This window comes from Chiloscyllium plagiosum, unplaced genomic scaffold, assembly GCF_037043375.1.
Source record: "Chiloscyllium plagiosum isolate Xiang-an unplaced genomic scaffold, Cpla_swu_hap1 HiC_scaffold_10, whole genome shotgun sequence".
In the NCBI taxonomy this organism is placed as follows: domain Eukaryota; kingdom Metazoa; phylum Chordata; class Chondrichthyes; order Orectolobiformes; family Hemiscylliidae; genus Chiloscyllium; species Chiloscyllium plagiosum.
The window spans coordinates 116,586,360-116,605,042 of NW_028270148.1; the positions used below are offsets into that span (position 1 = coordinate 116,586,360).

Below are 18,683 nucleotides of genomic sequence, written 5' to 3' on the forward strand. Positions count from 1 at the left end.
TCGTTCCCAATGTCTGAGCATCGTTCCCAATTTCTGAACGCCATTTCCAATGTCTGAACATCGTTCCCAGTGTCTGAGCATCGTTCCCAGTGTCTGAGTATCATTCCCAATGTCTGAACATCGCCCCCAATGTCTGAACATCGTTCCCAATGTCTGAACATCGTTCCCAATGTCTGAGCATCGTTCCCAATTTCTGAACGTCATTTCCAATGTCTGAACATCGTTCCCAATGTCTGAGCATCGTTCCCAATGTCTGAACATCGTTCCCAGTGTCTGAGCATCGTTCCCAGTGTCGGAACATCGTTCCCAATGTCTGAACATCATTCCCAATGTCTGAACAACGTTCCCAGTGTCTGAGCATCGTTCCCAATGTCTGAATATCGTTCCCAATGTCTGTGCATCATCCCCAATGTCTGAGCATCGTTCCCAGTGTCTGGGCATCATTCCCAATGTCTGAGCATCGTTCCCAGTGTCTGAACATCGTTCCCACTGTCTGAACATCATTCCCAGTGTCTGAACAACGTTCCCAGTGTCTGAGCATCGTTCCCAATGTCTGAACATCATTCCCTGTCTCTGAGCATCATCCCCAATGTCTGAGCATCGTTCCCAGTGTCTGGGCATCATTCCCAATGTCTGAGCATCGTTCCCAGTGTCTGAACATCGTTCCCAATGTCTGAACATCATTCACAGTGTCTGAACAACGTTCCCAGTGTCTGAGCATCGTTCCCAATGTCTGAACATCATTCCCAGTGTCTGAACATCGTTCCCAATGTCTTACAATCGTTCCCAATGTCTGAGCATCGTTCCCAGTGTCTGAGCATCGTTCCCAGTGTCGGAACATCGTTCCCAATGTCTGAACATCATTCCCAATGTCTGAGCATCGTTCCCAATGTCTGAACATCGTTCCCAGTGTCTGCGCATCGTTCCCAATGTCTGAACATCGTTCCCAGTGTCTGAGCATCGTTCCCAGTGTCTGATCATCGTTCCGAATGTCTGAGCATCGTTCCCAATGTCTGAACATCGTTCCCAATGTCTGAGCATCATTCCCAATGTCAGAACATCATTCCCAATGTCTGAACATCATTCCCAATGTCTGAGCATCGTTCCCAATGTCTGAACATCGTTCCCAGTGTCTGCGCATCGTTCCCAGTGTCTGATCATCGTTCCGAATGTCTGAGCATCGTTCCCAATGTCTGAGCATCGTTCCCAGTGTCTGAGCATCATTCCCAATGTCTGAGCATCGTACCCAGTGCCTGAGCATGTGTTTCTCAGCAGCTCGGATCACGGGAGCCCGGGCCTGGGTCCTGCCGGGAGCGGTGAGTCACTGATTTGAGCTTTTATATTTGAAGTCAGAGAGCATAGGTTCCGTTTATTGTCGCCATGGAAAGGGCTAGGTACATGCCACAGGTCAAAAGTTATCGATGAGGCAAGAGCAATTATAATGCGATTAGACAGGAATTAGGATGCATAGAATGGGGTAACAAAATGCAGGGGATGCAGACAATGGAAATGTGGAGCTGGTTTTAAGGAACAGATATTGTGCGTCCTTGATAGCTATGTCCCTGTCAGGCAGGGAGGAAGTGATAAGGTCAGGGAACTATGGTTTACTACAGAAATTGCATCTCTTGTTAAGCGGAAGAAGGAGGCTTATGTGTTAATGAGACAAGATGGTTCAGATGAGGCGATTGAAAGTTCCAGATTAGGTAGGAAGGATTTAAAGAGAGAGTTAAGAAGAGCAAAGCGAGGACACGAGCAGTCTTTAGCAAATAGAATAAAGGAGAACCCTGAAGCTTTCTATAGGTATGTGAGGAATAAAAGGATGAGTAGAGTAGGAGTAGGGCCAGGAAAAGACAGAAGCGGGGAAGTTGAGTGTGGACCCCATGGAGATCAGAGAGGTGCTAAACAGTGTTCACTCAGGAAAAGGAGAATATTGTAGAGGAGAAGAATGAGATCCGAGATATTAGATTGGAAAGGATCGAGGTTAGTTACGCACAGGTGCTATCAATTCTAGAAGGAGTGAAAGTAGACAAGTCCCCTGAGCCAGATGGGATTTATCCGAGGATTCTCTGGGAAGCTCGGGAGGAGCTCGCAGAGCCTTTGGCTTTGATATCAGAGTCATCATTGTCTCCAGATTTAGTACCACAGGACTAGAGGATTGCAAATGTTGTGCCTTTGTTCAAGAAGGGCAGCAGAGATGACCCAGGTAATTAGAGACCAGTGAGCCTTACGTATGTTGTAGGAAAGGATTATAAGAGATAGGATTTATAATCATCTCGCAAGCAACAATTTGATTTCAGATAGTCAACATGGTTTCGTCAAGGGCAGGTTGTGTCTCACAAACCTCAGTGAGTTTTTTGAGAAGGTGACCAAGCACGTAGATGAGGGTAGGGCAGTTGATGTGGTGTACATGGACTTCAGTAAAGCCTTTGATAAGTTTCAATATGGTAGGCTGTTGGAGAAAATGCAGAGGCAAGGAATTGAGGGTGATTTAGCAGTTTGGATTAGGAACTGGATTTCTGAAAGAGGACAGTGAGTGGTGGTTGATGGAAAATATTCAGCCTGGAGTCGGTTACTAGTGGTGTGCCACACGGATCTGTTTTGGGACCACTGTGTTTGTCATTTTTATAAATGACTTGGACACAGGCATAGGTGGATCGATTAGTAAGTTTGCAGATGACACTAAAGTCGGTGGAGTAGTGGTCAGTGTGGAAGAATGTTACAAGTTGCAGGGGGACTTGGATAAACTGCAAAATTGGACTGAGAGGTGGCAAATGGAGTTCAATGCAGCTAAATGTGAGGTGATGCATTTTGGGAAGAATAACAGGAAGGCAGAGTACTGGGTCATTGGGAGACATTTCCCTGATCAAGTGAAATCTGACAATTGAGCAGATAGAGATTATTATGATGATGAAGAATGTAAGGCATTAGTCTTGACTCAGTGAATAGATTATAGGCCATAAGACATCAAATCAGGAGGCCTCGGTGAGTTTGCAGGACAGTACAGGAGGTCTGTACTGTCAGAGGTGTCACCTTTCACCGAAAACACTAAACTGAGACCCAGCCTGCCATTTCAGATGAAGACGAACCCTCACAGTGCTATTTTGAAGAGGGGACATGGAGTTGTCATTGGTGTCTTGGCCAACATTTATTCCTCAACAGCTATCACAAAGACACTTGATATATGGGCAAGAATAGAACTAGGTGCCATCAATATCAATATAGTCACTGATAATCCAGTTGGGAATTCAGCAGAAACCTTATTGTTGAATGAGGCTCTGAAAGGGTTAAAGCTGAGGAGAACACAAAACATTGTCCATGGTCTGTGTGGGATGCTTTTCAGAAGGTCGATGTGGACTCGTTGGCCTGGAATGGCCTGCTTCCTCACTGTAGGGATTCGATGATATGATGATGTCATTTGGACTCAGGCACGAGAATAACTTTGCATTTTGAAGGAGACAGCTCCAACATTGAGGTCTCCTCACTGTCTCAATACCAATATCCATCACAACAACATAACATGTACACAGTAGCCATCCTGCAACAAACTATCTCTTGGTTAAGAACCTGGAAGAAAGGATTGCCTTATGGGGAAAGGCTGGCCCATATCCTCTGGATAGCTGAGTCTGGAAAGGATGTTTCCTCTTCTGGGAGAACTTGGGGTCACTGATTAAAAATAAGTGGTTGCTCATTTCAGACAGAAATGAGGAAACTTTTTGTTATCTCAAAGAGTTCCAAGTCTTTGGAATTCCCTTCCTAAAAAGGATGCAGAATCTTTAAATACTCTTAAGGCAGAAGTTGATGGATTCACAATTGCCAAAGGAATGAAAGATTATTGGGGGGAATGCAGCAATGTAGAGTTATGGTAAAAATCAGATTCGCCATGATCTTATTGAGTGGGAGAGCAGGCTTGATGGGCTGATTGGCTTTCTCTCATTCATATGGAGCATCTTCTTAAACAGCCAGATCAACACTGACCTGGAATTGAGGGTAGTACAGCGAATGGACCAATTAGATCCCACCTCATGAGGAACACTGGTGAGGGTACATCTGAAGAACATTCTATCCCCAGAAAAGTGGGGACAACGTACAATTCCAATTGCACAAGGACAGTCCAAGGTGAGTTATACCAACCGTGGAAATGTGAAGCTGAATTGAATTGAATTTATTGTCACGTGTACTGAGGCACAGTGAAAAGCTTTGACTTGTGAGCAATACAGGCAGATCACAGAGTTAAGTAACATAGATAGTAAATAATAGGTAAACAGCAGCAAAAACAAAAACACAGGAACAGGTGAATGTTAAGAGTTTGCAAGTCCATTCAGTATTCTAACAACAGTCGGGTAGAAACTGTTGTGAAACGGCTGGTGCATGTGTTCAGGCTTCTGTACCTTCTCCCCGATGGTAGAGGTTGTAGAAAAACATTGCATGAGGGAGATGCAGGTGAATAGATGGGGGATGGGGCAGTGGGATGCTGGTGTGGAGTAGAAACGACATGGATCTGTCAGGCCGAAGGGTCTGTTCTAAATCATTTGCAATAGTTTAGGAAATGACTCCAGCAATTTCAGCACAGCAAAGTCTTTAAGGCAGACAGGCTGACAAACATCACTGGAAGTTTGTCTTCCTCAAAGTTCCACTTTCATCACAAAGACCTTCAAACAGGTTTTATCAGGTAAATATTGCTCAGCCTTGTCTTTCACTTAGATACAACAACCGACCACTGTCAATGAATTTGGCCCAAACCATGGGAATGTTGTTACCCTTTGCTTTTAACTGGAGGCCAATGGATGATGATCAGAGGTGTCTGTTTAAAAGAAACATTGCTGGCCTCTGGTAGCCAGGGATATGAGGAAAAGGTAGGAATAGATAAGGCATAATGGGTTGTATGGTGACATTCTAAACCGTGACAATTGTGCGAGTGCGTCACTCTTAATCGTTTCAGAATGAGGAAAAATGAGCTGCTTTTTTTGTTGTTTATTTAAGTGCAGCTGAAAACGTTTGAATATTCACATGCTTGCAGTGTTATTCAGTCTTTCCAATTAAGTCAACAGTACAGGATAGGCTCCCTCGCTCATTCTCAGCCTAAGTAAATGTTCCCTTTAAGCAAACATTCCTGTTAACAGGGGGCCCATTAACATGGCAAGAACTAAATTTGTCAACAAATGTTCCTTTAATGCTGCAGCTCACCAGGTGACAAGGCCATAGTGATGGGGCTTAGATTAACATGAGAAATCAGAAGGGGATTTCTCATAAGTCCTGTGAAGAGAGGAACAAATCCATCGACAAGGAAACTCAGTGACAGACCAGGTTTCTCTGCTTTCTTGTAACAGCTTTACGGAGTGATCGAGAGCGAGACATTCCCACAGGATTCTGAGGGGTTGGTGTGTGGAATTGTTCCAGCACAGTCTCGACAGATAAAGCAGCAAGTCCTGCTGCCCCAAGGGAACACAGTGAGGCTAAAGAAACTCCACGGTGGCCAACATCTCATTGTGCTTTTAGTTCCTACTATTAGGCAGCAGCGTTTCCCTGTTCTGGGACGGCTAATCTCCTCACATACCTGCAATGAGGTCCACGTCACAGTATCCCAGTTTTGCTACAGTGCAGAATGAGACCATACAGCTCATTGTGGCTGCAGTGGCTCACTTCACAAACATTATTACTTCCTGCTGATCTCCTGCTTTACACTGATACCCTGTTACACAATCACCATCCAATGCCCCTCTCAAATGTGTCAACTGAACCTGACTCCAGCTTATACTCTCACTCTCGCTCCTTTTATGGGCCAAAGGCAGATATTTGAAGTTAGGCCTCAGATCAACCATGGGCTCACAATGTCAGAATACTGAATGGACTGAAGGACTGACTCCCAGTCCCATGTTTTCCCCACATAATCTATCCAGCTCTCTATTAGGACTGCGACTGCATTCTGTATAACCCTGAAGATCCTAATTAGTTATCGATGGAAATTACTTTTCGCAGGTTGTATCACTTGGAGCTGTGCAGTGGGACTCCCAGCTGGCTCAGTTTCAATGGGGTCGATCACTGGGACCAGCTAGAACCTGATCTCAGAGATTCAAGCCCAGAGCCTGTACCTGGCAGAGTGGGTGCACTGGCACTGGCTGATTGGCTTGTTGGGTGCCAGAGATCCTACAAACCCAAAGGACTGTTTCACAAGGGCAGAGAGAGCAGCCATTGCTACATTTGTTGGAGTCAGAAACATCCAGGACCAAAATGGATGAACATACGGATAAGATTAATAGGCAAAGGGTATGGGGGAAGAAAAGAGGTGATGAGCACTTTATCATGGGCCAAGTGGCCTCCCTCTATACCTCAACAAGTCTGTGATTCAAAAGAGAATCAGGCAGTTCTGAGGAAGGGGTACCAGACCTGAAACATTAACTCTGATGTCTCTCCATAGATGCTTGCCAGACCTGAGCTTTTCCAGCAATTTCTGGTGTTGTGCCTGCGATGGGAGGTGCAAGGGCAGTAAGTGACATTTGAGGTCCTTCTTTGGACAGCAAGATGGGGCAGGGTTTCTGATGCAGTCAGTCGATTGGCAGAGAGCCCCATCATCAGTCAGCACCTAGAAGAGAGGGCAAGAACAAAGGCAGAATAACAAAGGAGCAAATAAAAAGGTGGAAGATGGCTCAGGCTGTTACTTGCAACAAAATCATAAGCTTTGTAGATGCAGGATCAGAGAACAGGCTTTTGCAAATAGGAAACAGACTGCAACTCCTCTTTTGTTCTTACCCTTGTCACAGAATTGTGATGGTACCTGGACTATGTAGTCAATGTGACACTACCTCAGAGCCAGCCTCAGAGCAGTTCTCTGTAACCAAGGTCTCCTTTAAGCTGTGTATGCTGCTGCAGACTGGTCTTTTTCAGGTCATAGTCTAATCCCCTTTTGATTACCTTGATTGAACCTGCCTATCAGATGGTGAATTCCAGACTCCAGCCACACAGCACATGAAGAAAAAAGCTTTCTTTTCTTTCACTTTTGCTTCTTTTACAAATTACTTGTCACTGGTGCTCTCTTGTTAACCATCCTTCAGTGAGTGGAAACAGTTTCTCCCGATTTACTGTGTGGGCCTCTCAGATCTCCACCTCAAACATCTGCTTTTTTGTTCTGACCCCCATGACCTCACTGATCTGAAGTGAGCTGCTGGATTCCTGTCAGCTGGTAAATCACAAGCAGCTGGAAATTGGAAATAGGAAATACAATTAAAAGTGAGGTCTGCCAGGCAGTTGCTGATCAATGGGACAGTTGGGCTTTACAGCAATCAGAAGGTTTGTGGTTTTGTCATGAGGAGCCCTCTGCTCCACCCCCAGTCTCCATGAGAAATTACAAAACAGAACATTTCTCTCACAGATGTTTTGTCAGAACTCCCAGTTTAATTCAAACTGCTGAGCTGACCATGAGCCAGAAACATTTCTTTATTCATTGCTGTGCCCACATGCTCCCGCCTCAACCAAGGCAGGCTAGGAAAGAAAACCATTCATTTCCTCTGTCTCTCTGCTCGTAGGTGTTATTCATCCCTACGGACCACTCTTACAGATTCTGTACAACCTGTATCATCAATCCCAAAGGAAATGTCTTTAAGATGTGTGAGCAGATTGGGACAGCAGTGGGTAGATTCAATTCCTGGAACAGGCAGAGTCAGTTGGAATAGTCTTGTGGTGATCACAGGAATGTGGGACAAGCCTTTCATATTGCATAATGATGATAAAAACAGAAACTGCCGGAAATACTCGATAGGTCAGTGCAGCGTGTGTGGGGTGAGAGACTGAGTGGATTATTCAGATCCATGACCTTTCATCAGAATTAGTAAGGTGAGTCTTCAAATTTTACAAATTTGAAGACGAGTCTGAGAAACCTTTTTGCTGCTCTCCCTGGAGAGAGATAATGAGACCAAAACTGCACACGCTCTAGGTGTAGTCTCCTGGTTATCCACAGTAAACTGCAGCTGGCAGGTATTTGCCCACTCCCCCAGCTTGTCCACTGAAATATCTCTGCATCCACCTCACAGCTCAACCTCCCACCCAGATTTTTGCAAACTGGAGATATTACTATTAGTTCCCTCATCCAAACCCTTTGTGAAAATTTCACTCCAGGTAGACTGCTAGAGGAAAGGAAAAGAAAACAAAGTAATGGGGGAGGGGGTGAGAAAGCCCAACTGGAAATAAAGCTGATTAAAAATGACATTCACACTGCCAAAAGATAGGCTACTGCTTGGAGAAATCTTTGTAAGGCAATCCAAGCGTAAACCATCCCACAATACAGTCGTTCTCCACTTAAGGCGCTTTTTTTTTGAACAGGTTAGAAAGAATTGGCCTCAACAAACAATTCCCTTCAGCAAGTGCTCAAAAAGCCCCAGCCCTCCCCAGAGCTCACTCCTATTACTCACTGACGGATGGAATGAGATTGCACTGCTGTAGGTACTGAACAGACAAACCATCTTTGAAGATGAGACAGTAAGCCAAACCATGTGGGCGAATTGTTTTTAAAGGGAAGTACAATTAAGGTTGCATTGGGAGAAGAGGTATTCTGGAGGATTTTCCTACGAAGGCCAAGACAAGCTTTGATCATCAGATCAGAACATAAGTGCAGATAAAACACACCCGTTGCAGAGTTGGCCCGGTGTCCCTTACTGAAGTTGGGGGGGGGGGGGGGGGGGGGGTTCAAAGTTGGCAGCAAGTTTCTGATCAACATTATAGTAAACAGATTGGAGAGAGATATGGAACACAACAAATAATGCAGCAAAGGTGGGATTAACCCAAAGCACCTTGTAATTATAATCTCTTTCTATCCAGCTCCTAACACAACCTAGCAGAAGTATCAGGACATGATTTTCAGCACAATATATCATTTCACAAGGAGGTACACCAATGAGTTCTCAGTGTCAAACTGCCACTTGATGTCTTTATCAAAGGAAAATGCAGACACTACATTTGACGGGTGGTGCACCATCTCATCGAGATGGGGAATTACTCTTTCTACACACATTCGCACTGGCCCATTCAGCAGGGGGACAGCAGCCCCTGGCTGTGATGGAAATTGGGGGATGCCAAAGGGAAGATTTGAGCAAGACTCCAGGGATTTTCACAACAATAGAGTGTTGTTCTGTTTGAAACCTTCACAACAGTTCTGAAAACACTCAGGTGGACAGGCCAATTGTAGGTTTACACATTACAAATATAACAGTTCCAAACTCTCTCAGCCCAGAGATTAAAAAATCCATTCTCCTCATCCATGTCCTAGTTTTAAAATAATGTCCTCTGGTTCTGGGCTGACCCACAAGCAGAAACACCTTTTCCACATCCACCTTGTCCAGACTATTTAAGATCAGCAGGTAATGGAGGAGAAACTAAAATCAGAGACATGCAAAAGGAGTAAATGGAGCAGGAAGACTAGAAGAAATAGGAACAGTAGTTGGCAATTCGGCTCCTCAAGCCGGTCCCACCATTCAATAGGATCATAGCTGATCCAGCATTCCCCACATCTATGTTTCTGCCTTTTCTCCATAACCTTTGATTCCCCGACTGATCAAGAATCAATCCATCTCAGCCTTAAATATACAGAAGGACTCTGCCCCCACAGCTACCTGTGGCAAGGAGTTCCAAAGAGACACAACCCTGAGGAAATCCCTCCTCTGAGCCTTCAAGGAGCACCCTTTTATTCTGAGGCAACAGCTGCTTGTCCTCGACATCCCCATGAGCTGTATGGATTGCTGAGGGTTGTGGAATAGAGCATTGGGTTGGGAAAAGGAGGAGGATATGGAATGCTGTGGTCCAAGGGTTAAAGTCATTAGATTCAATTGTAGTTAAAACAGGATCAACAGCGAATGTTCACCACAGTGATTTTGGTATATAGTGGCAAATCTTGAACTAGGATCCATGGTCCACTGTGTAGAGAGAAATTCAGAGGTAAAAGCTATTTTCATAACAGTTTCAGAACATTCAACAGTACGGGTTGTGGGAAAACGTACAGCAACTGAACTAGGACACTTGGAAGCAGATTTCCGTCCTTGGTAAGTCAGTTATAATTTGGACAGCAAAGCATATAGACAAGAAAACAGAGAAGAACTAACAAGATGAGATACAATATTGTGAGACTTTAGAAGTTTTGAGTCAGCTTTAAACACGAGTACATTTGGGTCTGGTGAGGCTTTCCTATACACCCCAAATATACTGAAAATCTGGGACCACAATCGTCAGACTTATTTCCTTATGTCAAAACCTCAACGCTCCAATTGTAATCCTGAAGTACCATTGTGGGAAGGTATTCTTAAAGGGTGGGGAGAAGAAATGGAGAAAATGAAATAAGGGTGAGATCACACAGGGAAAAGACACCAGGAGACGGAAAAAAAGAGACCAGGAGATAATTGTAAAAGGAGGCGGCGAGTGGAACTGAGAAAGTGTCTGTGAAGGCAGCAGTGACTACAGAGTTCACGATCTATTCTGAGAAATCTTGGTCGTGTGGTATTATAAGCACATCCATTGTGGTTGGGTTCAAGACAGACTAGTTGGCAAGGCAAGGTTATGAATAGTCTTCAGATTTGGGATTCTCCATGAGACTATATTAAAATAAAATGGTGCAATGTGTGGGATTCAGAGATACATCAGACTCTAAACTTACCACTATGTCATTGACCTCTATCACCTAAAGCCTGGAATATCCTTATGCTTCTCTGCACATGTTTCCAATACTCACATGGTTAGACAGCAGGTTTCTCCCATGTCTCTCCCTCACCCATTAACTCTGCCCACAGTGTGCTATTTATGCCCAGTGAAAAGCAGCTCAATGACTTCATTGCAAGACTGCTCCAGGGTCCTAAAGCCTTTACACGACTGGAACAGAATCTACCAGGAATCTCCTGGCAGATGGCTCTTGTCTGAACAACAACAGGTACTGGGGTGGGGAGAATGTAGACATTGCTTGGGAGAAGGTTTCTTTAACAATCTGTACCACCAATTATTTCAGAACAAGTACACAAACAGGTAGCGAACAACACAAGCTGTTAAAGAAAGTGGCAGTCTTATTAGTTTCTTTGAGACACAAAGCTTAATGAGCTTCAATCCATTTTAACATTCCAAACACTTCCTTTATGGACAGGAGCTTCCCAAATTCTTGTACTCATCTCTGTAGCAATTAGGTAAATTCCTACTCAGTCTTCATCCTTTGAAAACAATGCTAATAGCAGCTGCTTTAGGCTATTTTGACGAGTTAAACCGGATGAGGCAGGACTGTACATACTTCAGAGATATACCTGAAAGCAATTTATTGCTTAATGATTGAACAGGACTGACTTCACTGGTTTAAGAAAGTAACACCACGGCATAACAATCTCAACTGCTGCTAAATTCAAATCAGGACAGGGCAAAAGGTTCGACCCACAAAAGGAGAGAAATGGTATGGAGGTGCCAGGGTGGACATGGTCAGAGGTCACACCACCAGGTTAAAGTCCAATATTCACCTGAAGACGCAGTGCTCTGATAGTTTTGAGATTTCAAATAAACTTGTTGGACCATAACCTAGTGTTGTACACTTCTGACCTGGTCTACCCCAGTCCAACACCAGCACCTCAACATTATGCAATGAGGCCATGAGTCTTTATTGACCTAAGAAAAATCTTGGAACAAACCAAATTCCCTTAAAACCAGCTCAAAGAATATCAGATACTCTCTGTATTTCTAATAAGACTTGCACATTCATGTTCAACATTTGAGTGGAAGAGATTTTGCACCTTTTAAATGCTGAGGGTTGCTCCCTTGTATGTTCAGGTTAGCAATCTTGGTTTCAAAATACCAAAGAACAGGAACAGAGCTCAAATAATACACCCAGTGTTCAAACTCCTGGGAGCTAGGAATCTTTTCTGAAAGACATGCAGGCTGACAGGATGAAAACAGGGGATCACGGTGTAAGCCTGAAGGGATGAAGGTATAGTGGGAGCTCAAAAACAAAAGTAGTGCTGGAACTCCAACATAAACAAAGTGAAGAAATTCAGATCGGACAGCCTCTCTGGCAGAAACAGTTCTGAAAGATCATTGGACTCAAAACTTTAACTCTGCTTTCTCTCTACAGATTCTCCAAGACTGCAGAGTTTCTCCAGCACACTGTTGGCTCAAACAAGACAGCCATCTACACACAACAGCACACTCCAACCAAACTCAGTGCAGAACACAAAGCAAGCTGGACAAGGACAGTAAAGGTGTGCAAAGAAAAGCCTGTAGACGAGGGCAGTGCAGTTTAAGTTTACATGGACTTCAAGGCTTTTGTCAATGTCTCACTCGACAGAGTGGTTAAGAAATTAGAGCCCACGGAATCCAGGGCAATTTAGATCCAAAGTTAATTTAGTGGCAGGAAGTAGAGGATGATGGTCAAAATGTGCTTATTTGGAGAGCTGGTACAGACATGGTGGGTCAAATGGCCCACTTTGACATGCTAATGATTCTGAAAGGCAGGCTGCCACTGACCTTACCCCCCTCGCTCTAATCCAAAAACCAATCTGTCTTAAGATTCATCATATGGTACAGTCCACTCCTGTATCAAGGTTTCCTCCTCACTTCTGCCCACTGGAAAAATCACCTTATATTTCTGAATTTCCTTTGAATTAAAGACAGCTGTCACCATTGAGGCTGAAGCAGTGGTGGGGTGGGTGGGGAAAACACTGCTGGATTGAACAGGGCTTACACTGACTGTGCTTTTGCACTGACAAACCTAAACTGGCCTTCTCATACAGACACCTGCAATTCACAGACATGAAATCCACCTGTCAGAACCAGTGCAAACTTGATGTGACAGTGTAAATAAAGCAATACACCATGTTAAAAATTTGATGGTTTCATCCATATGGATTAAAGAATCTTTTCAAAATACAGCACAGTATAGTTATCCAGCGCAAACAGATGCAAAATAACCATTAACAGACATTCCTACATTGTCTTGTTCAAGCACTTTCTGAACAATGCTCACAGGGGAATGAAAGGGATTCTTGTCCTTACATTTATATGACAAAGCCCCAGTGGAACGTTGCACTGAGCATCCAGCTCTCCCCACCCCTCATGAAACTAACCCATTTATGCAGCACATTTTCACCCACATGATCAAAACACTAACCAAAGAATAATGACTACTGTCCCAATTCTCTCCAACTGTTCAATGGATGGCTTGATTCTGTTTGGAGAGCAATGCAGGCAAGATAACATAAATCATCTGCCACCTGGTGCAGAATTTAATTTTAACAAATGAACTCATGTTTAAACTACCCAAATAGCCGCGAGACTGAAGTAAAGCTGTGAAAACTATTTTGACACCACCAAGTTCCTTCCCAAGAATACTGTTACGCAGTAGTAACCTCAGGACAAGGTTTGCAAACTTGGGAATCTTGATTGAAAGACATACAAGTCAATGTCACATTTTGTGACGATTCTCAAAAGAAAGGTTTCACTTCATCCAGATCACAGGCTCTGCACAATTGTAAATTGCAGCCAGCATTCAGTAGGTTAATTCAGTGGCACTTTACACAGAATGAATAGATTGGTTTTATAACTGCCTGTACAAAGTTACTTATTGACAGCTTTCAAACAGTACACAAAAGTCTACCTGTGACACTAACATGGTAGGGGAACCAGAGGAACAGACATGAACAAATTGAGTACTCAAGGTTTGTGAAAAGCTTGCTATAAATGAGAGAAAACATCAAAGTTGCAGCTGAAAGTGTTATTCTAATTCAGAAAATATTTATTTCTGGGGGAACTGAATAGCTGTGGGCTTATAAAACACAACACTCATCTGTGACAGATGGAGAGCCTTAAAATACTTTGTAAATGGGATCTCATCCTGGGGCTTTCAGGGGAGTGGCAGGCAGAGCTAACTCATTCACATTATACATTTTATAACCTCAGGATATATCAGTGTTACAGCTAATTAGTACACAAGTGTAGTCACTTCAGCGAAACCAACTTCTGCACAGCAAGCTCCCACAAAAATTAGCAGATACTTACACAGCGGTGGTGGTGGGAGATAAACATTGGCTAAGGATTTCTCCTCCTCATTGCTTTGAAACTGTACAATGGAATGCCTTCAGTACACCAGAAGCAGCAAAAAGGGTCCCAGCTGAACATATGCAGTCCACCAAAGCAACACTCCTTTCATCCTGTACTATAGGATGTCTGCTCACATACCTGGCACAGAATCCAGACTCTGAGGAGAGTGTAATACTGACTGATACTTCAAAAAAAACACACCAAGACAGCAGCAATGATTTGGGACAAAGTCGAAGGAGTTGTACTGTGCACTCGGCTTATGTTCAGACTTCACCAGGGAATTGAGATGACAAATCCTTCATCTCCTGTGCTCACATCTCAACAAGCACAAAGAAAAAGCAAACTTACGACACTATGATAAATACCTGCACATCTCGTAACCGTAATGTGCCATTTTCCTTCTGATATTTAATTCCAACTTCTTCAAGTCTGGTTTTGTTTCACAAATTGTTCACAATCAAATAAGTAACAGGGTGGGGATACTGCATATAATTATTTAAATTTCAGTTGAGTTTTACACCCCAAAATAGCAGTCAATTTATTCAGATATAATATTTTCTGGGGTTTGAAATCCAACTCCCTGCCCTCACTGTCTGTACAACTGCCTCACCTCAAAACTGGCACACAAGGAAGCACAAGTTTAATTTTTGTTGTTGATGATTGATTAGATTCCCTAAAGTGTGGAAACAGGCTCTTCAGCCCATCAAGTCCACACCAACCCTCTGAAGAGTAACCCACCCAGACCCATTTCCCTCTGACTAATGTACCTATGGGCAATTTAGCATGGCCAATTCACCTAACCTGCACATCTTTGGACCATGGGAGGAAACCGGAGCACCCGGAGGAAACCCACGGAGGGAGAATGTGCAAACTCCACACAGACAGCTGCCAGAGGCCAGAATCGAACCTGGGACCCTGGTACTGTGAGGCAGCAGTGCTAACCACTGAGCCAGCGTGCAGTTTAACACCAGGGAGAATCTGAATTCAGCAGCTGGCAGGTAGTAACTCGAAAAATCTGGATTCTTTGAGCCAAAGGATGGTGGTCAACGTATTCACAAGATCAAACATGGTGTTATAGTTAGAATGCTGTCCATACAAGTGCTCTGACAGACATTACTGCCTTCTGTTAATATGCCTGTGTAAGACCACTGCAGAGACTGCCTACTAACTCAAGGAGGGTTGCGCACACTGCAATAAAGTAAAAGCAAATGTGCAGAATCATTCTTGTAACAGGTATTTCAGATAGTTAGTGCTTTAAACATCTCAGTATTGACCCGAATACAGCCACCTGCACAGTCAGATTTCCATTTAACGTTGCACTACCATTGAAAATTACATGAGGCTGGTCAGGAATCCGGTTTTAAAATAAATACTCCTGTTTTGCAAACTCCATTATTGTCTCAAATAATCTGGGTTATATCAACACACCCAAATCTTTCACACATTATAACCTCCCAGACAGAGGCAAGGGTAAGGTCTGTGCGCAGTCAATACAACACAGACAAATGAGATTCACAATGAACATGAAAAACATGGTTTGCAAAACTTCACAAGCAAATTAATTTTACAACAAAAAACCATTACCAAACTACAAAATAAAACAAAGAATTGCAGATGTTCAAAATCAAACAAAAGCAAAAATTGCTGGAGAAACTCAGCAGGTCTGACAGTATCATTTGGAAGAAAGAAGAGTTACTGTTTCGAGTTGGATGACTTATGATCAGAACTGCTGACTGTAAGCTGAAGTGTGACAATGGTAAATGTGAAGCTGTAAATGTATCCTAGTGTCAGACTCCCACTGACCCCAATTCTAGAGATAATTCTCAACATCAGGAGACAGGCAGGGGCTGCAGCGAGTGCTTGAGCTAGAGAGCCAACAGCCCTCGCCAATAGGGAGGGCAATCAAATCACACCCTCAATCAGAGATTGAGTGAACTATCACAATGCAATTTCATTGAATCCACCTTGCACATGAAAGAAACCCCGATTTAATTTTTAAAAAGCACCAGTTTTCATAGGGAGCTGTAACTGAAAGTTTGCAGACCGTTTAATCTGATGGGTGACAGCAGCACTGCCCACCCACAGGTGGCTTTTGGATTTGAATTTACAGCTTAAGAGGATGCAACTTCTGAAGCTTGACAGTGCTCCTGAAGAGTGTGTGAATGACATGAGGTGCATGAAACAACCTCACATACAAAAGATCTCAAATTAACAATATTTGTGGCCAATTTTGTACATTTTTTTAATAGCAATCATTTGCACAAATTGCTTGCTCAACTTTTGGTTCTGAAAGTTGCACAATACATTTTTAGGAAACAGAGCAACCATTAAAAACCAAAGTTCAAACAACACTCACCAGTTTACTCATTTTTTAAACACAGTGCTGGTTCAAGCGAGGATAATGAGGGTAACTCATAATTAAACTTTATTAAAGATCAAAGATAATTGAAAAATGTTATGTAGGTATGGACCTTGCTAATTCAGCCATTTAAAGCTGCCACGTCAGCAGATAACATCTCTTTAAAACAAGTTGAAGGGGACTCCGAATGGCTTTGAGCTCACTTACAAACATCCAAACACTTTGTATGCAATTCAGCCAACTTCCCACATAGACAGGCACACTGGGCTTTTCAACAGGTTGGATACAGCTCTAAACTGCAAGGTTTAGAATTAAAATTTGGCAGATAATAGTTTAAGAGAAGTTTGGCACCAAATTTACACTGTTCAGATCGTTCTAAAGGAATTGCAATGGTGCAAAGCATCTCTCTCCCGCCCGCCCGCATCCCCCCCCCCCCCACCCAATCAAGTTACCAGAACATGGAATGCATTTTTATCGGGAGCTATTGAAGCCAAGGTGATCATATTCAAGAGGGAGTTGGGTAAACGACAAGAGAAACCAAATATTCAAAGCTACAGGTAAAGTGCAGCAGATAGTTCAGGTCAGTGGGTTAGTAACAGAAAAGCGATGGGCTAAATATCCTCAATCTTACCTAAATTTACAATTCTCTGTCTGAAGCTTCATGTTTCTGACCTTACCCAACTAAACGACACCAATTTAAACAACATATGCACAATTATCTAAAAAGATCCAGGTTATAAAGACTTCTGTGGCACTGTAACCGTACATGCTGCAACTTTGCCTTAAATGTTTCATCAGTTCAAACAGGAAGCACTTGATGAATAAGTGGAGCCCTGATCAATTTAAATATCACCTCTATCAATTTATAAGTTCTAGCTTCTCATATTTTATATATATTTATATTATATAGGTTTAATTTTAGTGAACATAGCTACAAATGGTTTAAATCTAATAATAGGGAACCCAGTCCCTTTTAGTTCTACAAGGTTTTGTTGCTGTAACCTTGCGCCCAAATGAAGATTTTTGCCCATCCATTGCCACATTTGTTGTCTTTCCAATTACCAGAGATGTGCAACACTGCATACCACTGTTTTAAAGAGGAAACAACAGTTAAATCAGGCTAGCTGGGATTTACCACCCCACAACAGAAAAATCTCCAAACCCAAATTTTATTATTCATGACCACAGCCCATCCCTGGACTTGACAATGAAGGCTTGTTTTACAACAAGGAAAATGACACTGACATTGTACTCTGGCCCCACTTCCAGAAAGTGAACCGAAATTAAAATTCATCAAGTCTCAGCACAAACCACTGCAATGTAGTGGTCATGAAAGCTGCTTTTTCTAAAAACAAACACTTAGGTGAGTGTGGTGGTCCCTCTCAGCCAGAGCGTCAAACCAGATGGTGTTCTTCAGACAGTGACCAGTCCAACACTACAGCTACAACCTACAAGGGGTTCTTCAAGTGCTGGACTGGACTGGCACAACATGGCAGACTGACCCTTCCTAAATGCACCCCTCCCTCCCTTCCCCCCACCCCCCCCCATCTCTGCCCCTTGTTTTGTTTGTAAGGAAATGGTCAAGTTAGATGCTTTTACATTTCAGGGAAGTTGACAAACATGGAAAAAAGCTCTCCCAGGAAACCAGCAGTACCAGTGAACAAAAACAAAAAAAAAAGCTGACCCCAGGAGTCAAAAGGGCAGAAGCTTCTCCAGGTCAAATAGTCAAATGATTTAAAGAGGAGCAAGAAATAACAAAAAGCAATGAGAACCGTTGGAACAAACACATGAATTTATCGAACAGTCACTCCAAGTTTCTCCAAGACTCGAACGCCCTTCTCCTGATATTCCTGTCGGGTCATCCAGAAACTATCTTTATCCTTCATGATGTCAGCGAGGACAGCTCCTCCCAGAAACACCATGTGTTTGCGCCGAGGCGGATCTTCAATACGGATCTTGAATTTCTGAATGGGAGCATTCAAAAGGCAAACTATCAGCATAGATTTAAATCTAGGGTTAATTTCTCCCACCATTCCAATACCATTTGAATATCCCCTGCCCGGTCATTTCAACAATTGCTTGAAATGCAATCACAGCCGACTTCTACCTGTGTTCTTCCTGCACACATCTTTAAAAAGTCGTGATTATTAATTTGGTACCTGCGGCCTTGCTTTACTACTTGTAATTTGTTAATTGCTTCCTTAACTCAATTTATACTGACCAGGACACTAACAAGCATCTGAGAGAGTCTCGTCTTTAAATATCACCAAAGACCAATGAC

At 43.1% G+C, this 18,683-nt stretch overlaps 1 protein-coding gene across 1 annotated transcript in view; it reads right to left on the minus strand.

The window, feature by feature from the left end:
- Positions 1-16,260: 16,260 nt before the first annotated feature.
- LOC122553124 (actin-related protein 2) overlaps positions 16,261-18,683 on the minus strand; it is a 42,049-nt gene continuing 39,626 nt past the window's right edge. The window contains exon 9 of the mRNA XM_043696679.2: positions 16,261-18,366. Coding sequence (XP_043552614.1) covers positions 18,196-18,366 — 171 coding nt within the window. The 3' untranslated portion in view covers positions 16,261-18,195. The remainder of the gene's footprint in view (positions 18,367-18,683) is intronic.